The sequence below is a fragment of the Oncorhynchus gorbuscha genome, unplaced genomic scaffold, assembly GCF_021184085.1.
Source record: "Oncorhynchus gorbuscha isolate QuinsamMale2020 ecotype Even-year unplaced genomic scaffold, OgorEven_v1.0 Un_scaffold_7569, whole genome shotgun sequence".
Lineage (NCBI taxonomy): Eukaryota > Metazoa > Chordata > Actinopteri > Salmoniformes > Salmonidae > Oncorhynchus > Oncorhynchus gorbuscha.
Genome location: NW_025750934.1, coordinates 1 through 16,290, shown reverse-complemented (window position 1 = coordinate 16,290; position 16,290 = coordinate 1). Strand labels below are relative to the sequence as shown.

The 16,290-nt window shown below is 40.9% G+C and overlaps 1 protein-coding gene across 1 annotated transcript; it reads left to right on the top strand.

Moving 5' to 3' along the window:
• Positions 1-309: 309 nt before the first annotated feature.
• LOC124029758 (tetratricopeptide repeat protein 30A-like) lies at positions 310-16,286 on the top strand (the record flags this gene model as incomplete). Its single annotated transcript, XM_046341351.1, has 10 exons — positions 310-407; positions 740-805; positions 6,176-6,385; positions 8,670-8,726; positions 11,471-11,606; positions 12,221-12,325; positions 12,475-12,603; positions 13,300-13,349; positions 13,610-13,762; positions 16,248-16,286. Coding segments are annotated over exons 1-10 (999 nt in total), but the record flags the coding sequence as incomplete, so codon positions are not given.
• Positions 16,287-16,290: the final 4 nt, after the last annotated feature.

The following is a 16,290-nucleotide window of genomic DNA, read 5'->3' as shown; positions in this document are numbered from 1 at the left end:
AGGAATCCCCACCCACTTGACTACTTTAAAATGGCAGAAGAATGGTGGAAGCCTTCAATGGTGCTGCTCATACTAAAACAGCCTTTTGGCCCACTAAAAGGTCTCTGTCAATCTCTATGGTAATACCTCATAACAGACGCTCCTCATTGGTTGTTTTAAAATTATTCGACGTCGGGGGTTTCCGTTTCCTGTACTGGTTACAAAACGTATTAACACTTCCTGTGCGTTGAACGTGTAGAAAAAAGTAAATAACGCCTAAACATGGTGCACTAATTGGGATTATTGGTAAATCGAAATCGTTTCGCGTGAAAATAGTCTTACCTTTGAGAACTGTAGATTTAGCGGCAAAAATCATGACACTGACAACGATTAAAGACGGCGAATACACCGCCACTGTCTACAAAATGGTGAGAAGTTGGTCGCTTGCATAGCTAACGTTTACATACCATGGATACCAACGCTTGCCATGATAGCAAGCTAGCTGATAATGAAACGGGTTATTTTAACTTGTGGTATTTTATCAAGTTATCATGTTGATTATTTAGCGAATTCAAGCTAGCTAACGTCACAATACGAATGTCACAAATTGGGGCTATAGCAGGCTAGCTAACTTTGATTAAGCTAGCCTGACAGACCCTTCAATTTCAAGACTCATGCTATAGCCTAGTGTGTGACAACATAGCTAGCTAGATAGCTAATTATTATTTTATAACTAGCTGCTAACTCTGTTCTCCTATAGATCAAAGATGGGCGGTATGGAGAGGCTGTCCACATCCTCAGCAATGAACTGCAGAAACAGATGAAGGTAGTGAGTGTGTGTGTGTGTGTGTGTGTGTGTGTGTGTGTGTGTGTGTGTGTGTGTGTGTGTGTGTGTGTGTGTGTGTGTGTGTGTGTGTGTGGGTGTGTGTGTGTGTGCTCCCAGATCTGTGTCCTCCTATAGCCTGGTCTCAGATGTGCCTGGTGGTCTGTTGTCTCCTTCTATAGCCTGGTCCTGTTTTCTCCTTCTAGGTCTCAGTCTGTTTTCTCCTTCTATAGCCTGGTCCCAGGTCTGTTGTCTCCTATAGCCTGGTCCCAGATCTGTTTTCTCCTTCTATAGCCTGGTGCAGGTCTGTTGTCTCCTTCTATAGCCTGGTCTCCAGATCTGTTTTCTCCTTCTGTAGCCTGGTCCCAGGTCTGTTGCTCCTTCTATAACCTGGTCCCAGATCTGTTGTCTCCTTCTATAGCCTAGTCTCAGATCTGTTTTCTCCTTCTATAACCTGGTCCCAGATAGCCTGGTCTCGTCTGTTTTCTCCTTCTATAGCCTGGTCTCAGATCAGTTGTCTCCTTCTATAGCCTGGTCCCAGGTCTGTTGTCTCCTTCTATAGCCTGGTCTCAGATCATATACTCAGATCTGTTGTCTCCTTCTATAGCCTGGTCCCAGGTCTGTTGTCTCCTTCTATAACCTGGTCCCAGGTCTGTTGTCTCCTTCTATAGCCTGGTCCCAGATTTGTTTTCTCCTTCTATAGCCTGGTCTCAGATCTGTTTTCTCTTCTATAGCCTGGTCCCAGGTCTGTTTGTCTCCTATAGCCTGGTCCCAGATCTGTTTTCTCCTTCTATAGCCTGGTCCCAGGTCTGTTGTCTCCTTCTATAGCCTGGTCTCAGATCTGTTGTCTCCTTCTATAGCCTGGTCTCAGATCTGTTGTCTCCTTCTATAGCCTGGTCTCAGATCTGTTGTCCGCCCTGTGCAACTGGGTACTGGACTTCCTGGCGGGCCGCCCCCAGGTGGTGAGGGTAGGCAACAACATCTCCCTCCCATGATCCTCAGCAGGGGCCCCACAAGGTGCGTTCTGAGCCCTCTCCTGTACTCCCTGTTCACCCGTGACTGCGTGGCCACGCACGCCTCCAACTCAATCATCAAGTTTGCGGACGACACAACAGTGGTAGGCTTGATTACCAACAACGACGAGACGGCCTACAGGGAGGGGAGGTGAGGGCCCTTGGAGTGTGGTGTCAGGAAAATAACCTCACTCAACGTCCAGCAAAACTAAGGAGATGATTGTGGACTTCAGGAAACAGCAGAGGGGACACCCCTATCCATCGATGGAACAGTAGTGGAGAGGGTAGCTAGTTTAAGTTCCCTCGGCATACACATCACAGACAAACTGAATTGGTCCTCACACTGACAGCGTCGTGAAGAAAAGCGCAGCAAGCGCCTATTCAACCTCAGGAGGCTGAAGAAATTCGGCTTGTCACCAAAAGCACTCACAAACTTCTACAGATGCACAATCGAGAGCATCTGGCGGGCTGTATCACCGCCTGGTGCGGCAACTGCTCCGCCCTCAGCCGTAAGGCTCTCAGAGGTAGTGAGGACTGCACAACGCATCTGCGGGGCAAACTACCTGCCCTCCAGGACACCTACACCACCCGTTGTTACAGGAAGGCCATAAAGATCATCAAGGACATCAACCACCCGAACCACTGCCTGTTCACCCCGCTATCATCCAGAAGGCGGGGTCAGTACAGGTGCATCAAAGCTGGGACCGAGAGACTGAAAAAACAGCTTCTATCTCAAGGCCATCAGACTGTTAAATAGCCACCACTAACATTGAGTGGCTGCTGCCAAGCACACTGTCATTGACACTGACCCAGCTCAGCCATTTTAATAATGGGAATTGATGAAATGATGTAAATATATCACTAGCCACTTTAAACAATGCTACCTTATATAATGTTACTTACCCTACATTATTCATCTCATATACATATGTATATACTGTACTCTACAACATCGACTGCATCCTTATGTAACACATGTATCACTAGCCACTTTAACTATGCCACTTTGTTTACTTTGTCTACACACTCATCTCATATGTATATACTGTACTCGATACCATCTACTGTATGCTGCTCTGTACCATCACTCATTCATATATCCTTATGTACATATTCCTATCCTTACACTGTGTATAAGACTGTAGTTTTGGAATTGTTAGTTAGATTACTTGTTGGTTATCACTGCATTGGCTGGAACTAGAAGCACAAGCATTTCGCTACACTCGCATTAACATCTGCTAACCATGTGTATGTGACAAATAACATTTGATTTGATTTGATTTGATTTGTCTCCTTCTATAGCCTGGTCTCAGATCTGTTGTCTCCTTCTATAACCTGGTCCCAGGTCTGTTGTCTCCTTCTATGGCCACAATTTTGAATCTGTTGTCTCCTTCTATAGCCTGGTCTCAGATCTGTTGTCTCCTTCTATAGCCTGGTCTCAGATCTGTTTTCTCCTTCTATAGCCTGGTCCCAGGTCTGTTGCCTCCTTCTATAACCTGGTCCCAGATCTGTTTTCTCCTTCTATAGCCTGGTCCCAGGTCTGTTGTCTCCTTCTATAGCCTGGTCTCAGATCTGTTTCTCCTTCTATAGCCTGGTCCCAGGTCTGTTTGCCTCCTTCTATAACCTGGTCCCAGATCTGTTGTCTCCTTCTATAGCCTAGTCTCAGATCTGTTTTCTCCTTCTATAACCTGGTCCCAGATCTGTTTTCTCCTTCTATAGCCTGGTCTCAGATCTGTTTTCTCCTTCTATAGCCTGGTCTCAGATCAGTTGTCTCCTTCTATAGCCTGGTCCCAGGTCTGTTGTCTCCTTCTATAGCCTGGTCTCAGATTGTTTTCTCCTTCTATAGCCTGGTCTCAGATCTGTTGTCTCCTTCTATAGCCTGGTCCCAGGTCTGTTGTCTCCTTCTATAACCTGGTCCCAGGTCTGTTGTCTCCTTCTATAGCCTGGTCCCAGATTTGTTTTCTCCTTCTATAGCCTGGTCTCAGATCTGTTTTCTCCTTCTAGCCTGGTCCCAGGTCTGTTGTCTCCTATAGCCTGGTCCCAGATCTGTTTTCTCCTTCTATAGCCTGGTCCCAGGTCTGTTGTCTCCTTCTATAGCCTGGTCTCAGATCTGTTGTCTCCTTCTATAGCCTGGTCTCAGATCTGTTGTCTCCTTCTATAGCCTGGTCTCAGATCTGTTGTCCGCCCTGTGCAACTGGGTACTGGACTTCCTGACGGGCCGCCCCAGGTGGTGAGGGCAGGCAACAACATCTCCTCCCCGCTGATCCTCAACACGGGGCCCCACAAGGGTGCGTTCTGGAGCCTCTCCTGTACTCCCTGTTCACCCACGACTGCGTGTACCATGCACGCCTCCAACTCAATCATCAAGTTTGCGGACGACACAACAGTGGTAGGCTTGATTACCAACAACGACCGGGACGGCCTACAGGGAGAGGTGAGGGCCCTTGGAGTGTGGTGTCAGGAAAATAACCTCACACTCACGTCAACAAAACTAAGGAGATGATTGTGGACTTCAGGAAACAGCAGAGGGTGCCCCCTATCCACATCGATGGAACAGTAGTGGAGAGGGTAGCTAGTTTAAGTTCCTCGGCATACACACATCACAGACAAACTGAATTGGTCCACTCACACTGACAGCGTCGTGAAGAAAGGCGCAGCAGCGCTATTCAACCTCAGGGCTGAAGAAATTGGCTTGTCACCAAAAGCACTCACAAACTTCTACAGATGCACAATCGAGCATCTGGCGGGCCTGTATCACCGCCTGGTACGACAACACTCCGCCCTCAAGCCGTAAGGCTCTCAGAGGGTAGTGAGGACTGCACAACGCATCACCGGGGCAAACTACCTGCCCTCCAGGACACCTACACCACCCGTTGTTACAGAAGGCCATAAAGATCATCAAGGACATCAACCACCCGAACCACTGCCTGTTCTGCTATCATCCAGGGCGAGGTCAGTACAGGTGCATCAAAGCTGGGACCGAGAGACTGAAAGAAAAACAGCTTCTATCTCAAGGCCATCAGACTGTTAAATAGCCACCACTAACATTGAGTGGCTGCTGCCAACTACACTGTCATTGACACTGACCCAACTCCAGCCATTTTAATAATGGGAATTGATGGGAAATGATGTAAATATATCACTAGCCACTTTAAACAATGCTACCTTATATAATGTTACTTACCCTACATTATTCATCTCATATACATATGTATATACTGTACTCTACAACATCGACTGCATCCTTATGTAACACATGTATCACTAGCCACTTTAACTATGCCACTTTGTTTACTTTGTCTACACACTCATCTCATATGTATATACTGTACTCGATACCATCTACTGTATGCTGCTCTGTACCATCACTCATTCATATATCATATGTACATATTCCTTATCCCCTTACTGTGTATAAGACTGTAGTTTTGGAATTGTTAGTTTAGATTACTTGTTGGTTATCACTGCATTGTCGGAACTAGAAGCACAAGCATTTCTTTACACTCGCATTAACATCTGCTAACCATGTGTATGTGACAAATAACATTTGATTTGATTTGATTTGATTTGTCTCCTTCTATAGCCTGGTCTCAGATCTGTTGTCTCCTTCTATAACCTGGTCCCAGGTCTGTTGTCTCCTTCTATAGCCTGGTCCCAGATCTGTTGTCTCCTTCTATAGCCTGGTCTCAGATCTGTTGTCTCCTTCTATAGCCTGGTCTCAGATCTGTTTTCTCCTTCTATAGCCTGGTCCCAGGTCCTGTTGCCTCCTTCTATAACCTGGTCCCAGGTCTGTTGTCTCCTTCTATAGCCTGGTCCCAGGTCTGTTGTCTCCTTCTATAGCCTGGTCCCAGAGGTCCTGTTGACTACTTCCTAGCCTGGTCAGGTCTGTTGTCTCCTTCTGGCCTGGTCCCAGGTCTGTTGTCTCCAATAGCCTGGCCCCAGATCTATCGTCTCCTTCTATAGCCTGCTCCCAGATCAGTTTGTGCTATTGCCAACTCCATTGCTGTCACAGAAACAGCCAATGTTTAGCTTGCTAATAAGTGACTTGTCATGATAGCTTGTGATGATACTTTGAAACAGGCATCCCTCAGACTATTTCATTGGACAGCTTGTCAGAGACTCAGATTCAATCCGTATCTGCAAAGTTAATCGCTATAGCGTTCTTTAAATTTTAAAGGTAATTTTCAATTACCTATAGACAATATATGCAGCGTTTACCGTGACTGCAATCTCATGGAATGCGGGAACATTACCTTTAAATGTCAATCGCCATATAGTGCTGAACTTGGGCGATATGGATTGAATGGAGTCCGTAATCTTCTTATTCTCCTCCTCCTCTACCTTCTCCTCCTCCTCCCAGTCACGGGCAGCCCTGTCTCTGCTAGGCTACTGCTACTACCACATGCAGGACTTCACCAACGCAGCAGAGTGCTATGAGCAGCTGACCCAGCTACACCCCGAGGTGGAGGAGTACAGGCTGTATTACGCCCAGTCTCTGTACGGGGCCTGTGCCTACCCCGAGGCCATGAAGGCTACCTTTCTATTGGACAACCCTACCAGCCACACCAAGGTACACTTCCTACATCAAGTTATAATACCAAGGTAGAGGTAGAATCAGTGCTTCATTTGAGCCGGATCCTGCCACAACAGGACCCAGAACCTCTCAGTTTTGGACTGTTTTGATCCGGAACCTCTCCTGCCCCACCAGGTAGAGTTATAATGTTTACTACCAGGTAGAGTTATAATGTTTACTACCAGGTAGAGTTATAATGTTTACTACCAGATAGACTCATAATGTTTACTACCAGGTAGAGTTATAATGTTTACTACCAGGTAGAGTTATAATGTTTACTACCAGGTAGAGTTATAATGTTTACTACCAGGTAGAGTTATAATGTTTACTACCAGATAGAGTTATAATGTTTACTACCAGGCAGAGTTATAATGTTTACTACCAGGTATAGTTATAATGTTTACTACCAGGTAGAGTTATAATGTTTACTACCAGGTAGAGTTATAATGTTTACTACCAGGTAGAGTCATAATGTTTACTACCAGCCCCACCAGGTAGAGTTATAATGTTTACTACCAGGTAGAGTTATAATGTTTACTACCAGGTAGAGTTATAATGTTTACTACCAGGCAGAGTTATAATGTTTACTACCAGGTAGAGTTATAATGTTTACTACCAGGTAGAGTTATAATGTTTACCACCAGGTAGAGTTATAATGTTTACTACCAGGTAGAGTTATAATGTTTACTACCAGGTAGAGTCATAATGTTTACTACCAGGTAGAGTTATAATGTTTACTACCAGGTAGAGTTATAATGTTTACTACCAGGTAGAGTTATAATGTTTACTACCAGGTAGAGTTATAATGTTTACTACCAGGTAGAGTTATAATGTTTACTACCAGATAGAGTTATAATGTTTACTACCAGGCAGAGTTATAATGTTTACTACCAGGTATAGTTATAATGTTTACTACCAGGTAGAGTTATAATGTTTACTACCAGGTAGAGTTATAATGTTTACTACCAGGTAGAGTCATAATGTTTACTACCAGCCCCACCAGGTAGAGTTATAATGTTTACTACCAGGTAGAGTTATAATGTTTACTACCAGGTAGAGTTATAATGTTTACTACCAGGCAGAGTTATAATGTTTACTACCAGGTAGAGTTATAATGTTTACTACCAGGTAGAGTTATAATGTTTACCACCAGGTAGAGTTATAATGTTTACTACCAGGTAGAGTTATAATGTTTACTACCAGGTAGAGTCATAATGTTTACTACCAGCCCCACCAGGTAGAGTTATAATGTTTACTACCAGGTAGAGTTATAATGTTTACTACCAGGTAGAGTTATAATGTTTACTACCAGGTAGAGTTATAATGTTTACTACCAGGCAGAGTTATAATGTTTACTACCAGGTAGAGTTATAATGTTTACTACCAGGTAGAGTTATAATGTTTACTACCAGGTAGAGTTATAATGTTTACTACCAGGTAGAGTTATAATGTTTACTACCAGGTAGAGTTATAATGTTTACTACCAGGTAGAGTTATAATGTTTACTACCAGGTAGAGTCATAATGTTTACTACCAGCCCCACCAGGTAGAGTTATAATGTTTACTACCAGGTGATTACAATGTTTCACCAGGTAGAGTTATAATGTTTACTACCAGGTAGAGTCATAATGTTTACTACCAGCCCCACTAGGTAGAGTTATAATGTTTACTACCAGGTAGAGTTATAATGTTTACTACCAGGTAGAGTTATAATGTTTACTACCAGGTAGAGTTATAATGTTTACATCCAGGTAGAGTTATAATGTTTACTACAGGTAGTTTACTACCAGTAGAGTTATAATGTTTACTACCAGGTAGAGTTATAATGTTTACTACCAGGTAGAGTTATAATGTTTACTACCAGGTAAGGTTATAATGTTTACTACCAGTTATAATGTTTACATAGAGTCATAATGTTTACAGGTAGAGTTATAATGTTTACTACCAGGTAGAGTTATAATGTTTACTACCAGGTAGAGTTATAATGTTACTACCAGGTTTATAATGTTTACTACCAGGTAGAGTTATAATGTTTACATCCAGGTAGTGTTATAATGTTTACTACCAGGTAGAGTTATAATGTTTACTACCAGAGTAGAGTTATAATGTTTACTACCAGGTAGAGTTATAATGTTACTACCAGGTAGAGTTATAATGTTTACATCCAGGTAGAGTTATAATGTTTACTACCAGGTAGAGTTATCTTACCACCCTGAGATATAATTCTGTTCTTCAACCATATTCTCTCTTCTGACCCATGTTCTGTCCATCTCTCCCACAGATGATCAAACTGCAGGCATCCATCAAATACGGAGAAGAGGAGTACTCTGGAGCGAAGGTTAGTAGAGACTAGTATTGGACATATACTGGACTTGGCCATAACTAGAACCATAATTAGCACCAGAACTAGAACCATGACTAGAACCATGAATAGAACTAGAACCAAGAACCATGACTAGAACCTGAACTAGAACTAGAACCATGACTAGAACATCAGTGAACCATGACTAGAACCAGAACTAGAACCATGACTTGAACCTGAACTAGAACAATGACTAGAACTAGAACCATGACTAGAACATCAATTGAACCATGACTAGAACCATGACTAAAACCATGACTAGAACCTGAACTAGACCTATGACTAGACCTATGACTAGAACCTATGACTAGAGCCATTGACTAGAACCATTGACTAGAACCAGAACTAAACCAGAACCATAACTTAACCAGAAATTGAACAGAACTTAACTAGAACCATACCTTAACCAGAACTAGAACATAACTAAACCAGAACTGGAACTAGAACCAGAACTAGAACCAGAACTAAAGACCATAATCATGTACCTGGTAGTTACTGTATGTCATGAGGTCAGGAGAACCTAATATAACCTGGTAGTTAGTTACTGTATGTCATGAGGTCAGGAGAACCTAATATAACCTGGTAGTTACTGTATGTCAGGAGAACCTAATATAACCTGGTAGCTACTGTATGTCATGAGGTCAGGAGAACCTAATATAACCTGGTAGTTACTGTATGTCATGAGGTCAGGAGAACCTAATATAACCTGGTAGCTACTGTATGTCATGAGATCAGGAGAACCTAATATAACCTGGTAGTTACTGTATGTCAGGAGAACCTAATATAACATGGTAGTTACTGTATGTCAGGAGAACCTAATATAACCTGGTAGTTACTGTATGTCATGAGATCAGAACCTAATATAACCTGGTAGTTACTGTATGTCATGAGGTCAGGAGAACCTAATATAACCTGGTAGTTACTATCATGAGGTCAGGAGAACCTAATATAACCTGGTAGTTACTGTATGTCATGAGGTCAGGAGAACCTAATATAACCTGTATCATGAGGTTAATATAACCTGGTAGTTACTGTCATGAGGTCAGGAGAACCTAATATAACCTGGTAGTTACTGTATGTCAGGAGAACCTAATATAACCTGGTAGTTACTGTATGTCATGTCAGGAGAACCTAATATAACCTGGTAGTTACTGTATGTCATGAGATCAGAGAACCTAATATAACCTGGTAGTTACTGTATGTCAGGGAGAACCTAATATAACCTGGTAGTTACTGTATGTCATGAGGTCAGGAGAACCTAATATAACCTGGTAGTTACTGTATGTCATGAGATCAGGAGAACCTAATATAACCTGGTAGTTACTGTATGTCATGAGGTCAGGAGAACCTAATATAACCTGAGTTACTGTCATGAGATCCTAATATAACCTGGTAGTTACTGTATGCCATGAGGTCAGGAGAACCTAATATACCTGGTAGTTACTGTCAGGAGAACCTAATGAGGTATGTCATGAGAGAACCTAATATAACCTGGTAGTTACTGTATGTCATGAGATCAGGAGAACCTAATATAACAGGAGATGAGGTCAGGAGAACCTAATATAACCTGGTAGTTACTGTATGTCATGAGGTCAGGAGAACCTAATATAACCTGGTAGTTACTGTATGTCAGGAGACCTAATATAACCTGGTAGTTACTGTATGTCAGGAGAACCTAATATAACCTGGTAGTTACTGTATGTCATGAGATCAGGAGAACCTAATATAACCTGGTAGTTACTGTCATGTCAGGAGAACCTAATATAACCTGGTAGTTACTGTATGTCATGAGGTCAGGAGGAGCCTAATATAACCTGGTAGTTACTGTATGTCAGGAGAACCTAATATAACCTGGTAGTTACTGTATGTCATGGGGTCAGGAGAACCTAATATAACCTGGTAGTTACTGTATGTCATGAGATCAGGAGGCACAATATAACCTGGTAGTTACTGTATGTCATGAGTCAGGAGAACCTAATATAACCTGGTGGTGCCTGTGTCAGGAGAACCTAATATAACCTGGTAGTTACTGCATATGTCATGAGGTCCGGAGAACCTAATATAATCTGGTAGTTACTGTATGTCATGAGATCAGGAGAACCTAATATAACCTGGTAGTTACTGTATGTCATGAGATCAGGAGAACCTAATATAACATGGTAGTTACTGTATGTCATGAGGTCAGGAGAACCTAATATAACCTGGTAGTTACTGTATGTCATGAGATCAGGAGAACCTAATATAACCTGGTAGTTACTGTATGTCATGAGGTCAGGAGAACCTAATATAACCTGGTAGTTACTGTATGTCAGGAGAACCTAATATAACCTAATATAACCTGGTAGTTACTGTATGTCATTACTGTATGTCATGAGGTCAGGATAACCTAATATAGGTATGGGTGGTCCTTCTGTAGTTCAGTTGGTAGAGCATGGCGCTTGTAACGCCAGGGTAGTGGGTTCGATCCCCGGGACCACCCATACGTAGAATGTATGCACACATGACTGTAAGTCGCTTTGGATAAAAGCGTCTGCTAAATGGCATATATTATTATTATTATTATTATTATAACCTCTTATAACTGCTTAGTTAGTGTTTTTGATCCATTTAGAAACCCTTGTGACCCCTTATAACAAATGTCCTCAACTAATATGCCCTTATGACTCCCTATAACCCTTTATGACCTCTTATAAGCCCTTTATGAACCCTCTCCCTGTCAGACACTGGTAGAGCAGCTTCCCCAGGACGACCCAGACTATGACGTGGACATGGGCTGTCTACTCTACAAGGAGGGGGAGTACGAGGAGGCTTGCAAGAAGTTCATGTCTGCCATGCAGGTGCTGGGCTACCAACCAGGTAACTGCATGCACACAGAGGAAAACGTCTAACCTTTTGCCTGTCCTAAAAGTCTCTTGCATTTGCTGAATCTCTCTCTTCCTCCCCCTAATTCTCTCCTCCTCTCCCTCCCTCTCTCTCCTCTCCCCCTAATTCTCTCCTCCTTTCCCTCCCTCTCTCTCCTCTCACCCCTAATTCTCTCCTCCTCTTCCTCCCTCTCTCTCCGCTCCCCCGTAATTCTATCCTCCTCTCCCTCCGTCCCTCTCTCTCCTCTCCCCCTAATTCTCTCCTCCTCTCCCTCCCTCTCTCCTCTCCCCTCTAATTCTCACCTCCTCTCTCTCCCCTCTCTCTCCTCTCCCCTAATTCTCTCCTCTCCCTCCCTCTCTCTCTCCTCTCCCCTAATTCTCTCCTCCTCTCCCTCCCTCTCTCTCCTCTCCCCTAATTCTCTCCTCCTCTCCCTCCCTCTCTCTCCTCTCCCCCCTAATTCTCTCCTCCTCTCCCTCCCTCTCTCCTCTCCCCCTAATTCTCTCCTTCTCTCTCTCCCTCTCTCTCCTCTCTGCCCTCCCTATCTCCCTGTCCCTCCCCACTAATTCCCTCCTCCTCTCCCTGCCTCTCTCTCCTCCCTCCTGTCTCAGAACTGTCCTACAACATAGGTCTGTGCTACTACAGTATGAAACAGTATGGTCAGGCCCTCAACTTCATGGGAGAGATCATCGAGAGAGGGATCAGGGAACATCCAGGTCGGCTTTAAAATGACAGCACACCTGTTTAGTTAGATACCTTGATCACTCTGTTGGGGTTTTCCCTTAGTGACCCTCCTTCTCATCCATGTTTTCCCCTGACCATCCTGTGTCTCTCTGTGCTGTGCGTGTGTGTTCTCGTCGTCCAGAGCTGAGCGTTGGCATGACGACAGAGGGCATTGACGTGAGGAGTGTTGGGAACACCCTGATCCTACATGAGACCGCCCTCATAGAAGGATTCAACCTCAAGGCTGCTATAGAATACCAGCTCAAAAACTGTGAGTACATTCAGCAGCCTTGTGGTTAGAGTATCCGCCCTGAGATTGGAGGGTTGGGAGTTCAATCCCCGGCCGAGTCGTAACAAAAACTGTAAAAATGGGACCTGGTTGACTTTCTGCTTGACTCTCAGCATTAAGAGGGTGTACTGTCCAGGGGGTGTACTGTGATAGACTATCATTCTGTCCAGGGTGTGTACTGTGATAGACTAGCATTCTGTCCAGGGGGTGTACTGTGATAGACTAGCATTCTGTCCAGGGTGTGTACTGTGATAGACTAGCATTCTGTCCAGGGGGTGTACTGTGATAGACTAGCATTCTGTCCAGGGGTGTACTGTGATAGACTAGCATTCTGTCCAGGGGTGTACTGTGACCAGGCTGTCAGAAATTACCAGCTGAAAACTGTCCGTTCTCATAGTATACCAGGCTGGTACTCTCTGTTTATAATCTATGCGTAGTCACTTTAACTCTACCTACATGTACATATCACCTCAATTACCTCGACTAACCGGTGCCCCCGCACATTATATAGCCTCGCTATTGTTATTTTACTGCTGCTCTTTAATTTCTTGTTACTTTTATTTCAATTTTTTTAAACTTATCTATTTTTTACTTTTTTTACTGTCTGTCTGTCTGTCTGTCTGTCTGTCTGTCTGTCTGTCTGTCTGTCTGTCTGTCTGTCTGTCTGTCTGTCTGCAGGCGATGCAGCTCAGGAGGCCTTGACTGACATGCCTCCCAGATCAGAGGAGGTACTGTGTGTGTGTGTGTGTGTGTGTGTGTGTGTGTGTGTGTGTGTGTGTGTGTGTGTGTGTGTGTGTGTGTGTGTGTGTGTGTGTGTGTGTGTGTGTGTGTGTGTGTGTGTGTGTGTGTGTGTGTGTGTGTAGACATTCTCCTTCTAACCAATGGACAATGAAATATCCATTTAAATTGGTTTTATTTGATCCTGTATTTAACTAGGCAAGTTAGTTAAAGAACAAATAGTTATTTCCACATGTCTGTTGTCTTGTAGGAGCTGGATCCAGTGACACTCCACAACCAGGCCCTGATGAACATGAATAAGAAGCCATCGGAGGGTTTTGAGAAACTGGCCTTCCTCCTGCAGCAGATCCCCTTCCCCCCGGTCACCTTCGGAAACCTGCTGCTACTATACTGCAAATATGAGGTAGGGTATTCTACTATATTATACTCTACTGTACTCTACTCTATTATACTATTATACAGTACTATATTATACTATACTGCAAATATGAGGTAGGGTATTCTACTATATTATACTCTACTGTACTCTACTTTATTATACTATTATACAGTACTATATTATACTATACTGCAAAATATGAGGTAGGGTATTCTACTATATTATACTATACTCTACTGTACTCCTATTATACTATTATACAGTACTATATTATACTATACTGCAAATATGAGGTAGGGTATTCTACTATATTATACTATATTCTACTCTACTCTATTATACTATTATACAGTACTATATTATACTATACTGCAAATATGAGGTAGGGTATTCTACTATATTATACTCTACTGTACTCTACTCTATTATACTATTATACAGTACTATATTATACTATACTCTACTGTACTCTACTCTATTATACTATTATACAGTACTATATTATACTATACTGCAAATATGAGGTAGGGTATTCTACTATATTATACTATACTCTACTGTACTCTATTATACTATTATACAGTACTATATTATACTATACTCTACTCTATTATACTATTATACAGTACTATATTATACTATACTCTACTCTATTATACTATTATACAGTACTATATTATACTATACTCTACTCTATTATACTATTATACAGTACTATATTATACTATACTCTACTGTACTCTATTATACTATTATACAGTACTATATTATACTATACTGCAAATATGAGGTAGGGTATTCTACTATATTATACTATACTCTACTGTACTCTACTCTATTATACTATTATATAGTACTATATTATACTATACTGCAAATATGAGGTAGGGTATTCTACTATATTATACTATACTCTACTGTACTCTATTATACTATTATACAGTACTATATTATACTATACTGCAAATATGAGGTAGGTTATTCTACAGTACTATAGTATATTATACTATTATACAGTACTCTACTATATTATACTATACTCTACTGCACTCTACTCTATTATACTATACTCTACTGTACTCTACTCTATTATACTATACTCTACTGCACTCTACTCTATTATACTATACTCTACTGCACTCTACTCTATTATACTATTATACAGTACTCTACTATATTATACTATACTCTACTGTACTCTACTCTATTATACAGTACTCTACTATATTATACTATACTGTACTCTACTCTATTATACTATTATACTGTACTCTACTATATTATACTATACTCTACTATACTCTACTCTATTATACTGTACTCTACTATATTATACTATACTGTACTCTTCTCTATTATACTATTATACTCTACTCTACTATATTATACTATACTCTACTGCACTCTACTCTATTATACTATTATACTGTACTCTACTCTATTGTACTATTATACTGTACTCTACTATATTATACTATACTCTACTGTACTCTACTATATTATACTACACTCTACTGTACTCTACTATACTATACTCTACCATATTATACTATACTCTACTGTACTCTACTATATTATACTATACTCTACTGTGCTCTACTATATTATACTATACTCTACTGTACTCTACTATATTATACTAGTATACTACCTCTACTCTATTATACTATTATACTGTACTCTACTATATTATACTAGTATACTGTACTCTACTCTATTATACTATTATACTGTATTCTACTATATTATACTATTATACTATTATACTGTACTTTACTTAATTATACTATACTCTACTGTACTCTACTATATTATACTATTATACTGTACTCTACTTTATTATACTATACTCTACTGTACACTACTATATTATACTATTATACTGTACTCTACTATATTATACTAGTATACTATCTCTACTCTATTATACTATTATACTGTACTCTACTATATTATACTATACTCTACTGTACTCTACTATATTATACTATTATACTGTACTCTACTATATTATACTATACTCTACTGCACTCTACTATATTATACTATTATACTGTAGTCTAATATATTATACTATTATACTGTACTCTACTATATTTATATTATACTGTAGTCTAATATATTATACTATTATACTGTACTCTACTATATTATACTAGTATACTATCTCTACTCTATTATACTATACTGTACTCTACTATATTATACTATTATACTGTAGTCTAATATATTATACTATTATACTGTACTCTACTATATTATACTGTAGTCTAATATATTATACTGTTATACTGTACTCTACTATATTATACTATACTCTACTGCACTCTACTATATTATACTATTATACTGTACTGTACTCTATTATACTATTATACTGTACTCTACTATATTATACTGCAGTCTAATATATTATACTGTTATACTGTACTCTACTGTTATACTGTACTCTAATGTACTCTACTGTATTCTACTACTGTATATCTACTATACTCTGTCTCTGTCTCAGTATTTTGATCTGGCTGCTGATGTGATGGCAGAGAATGCACACC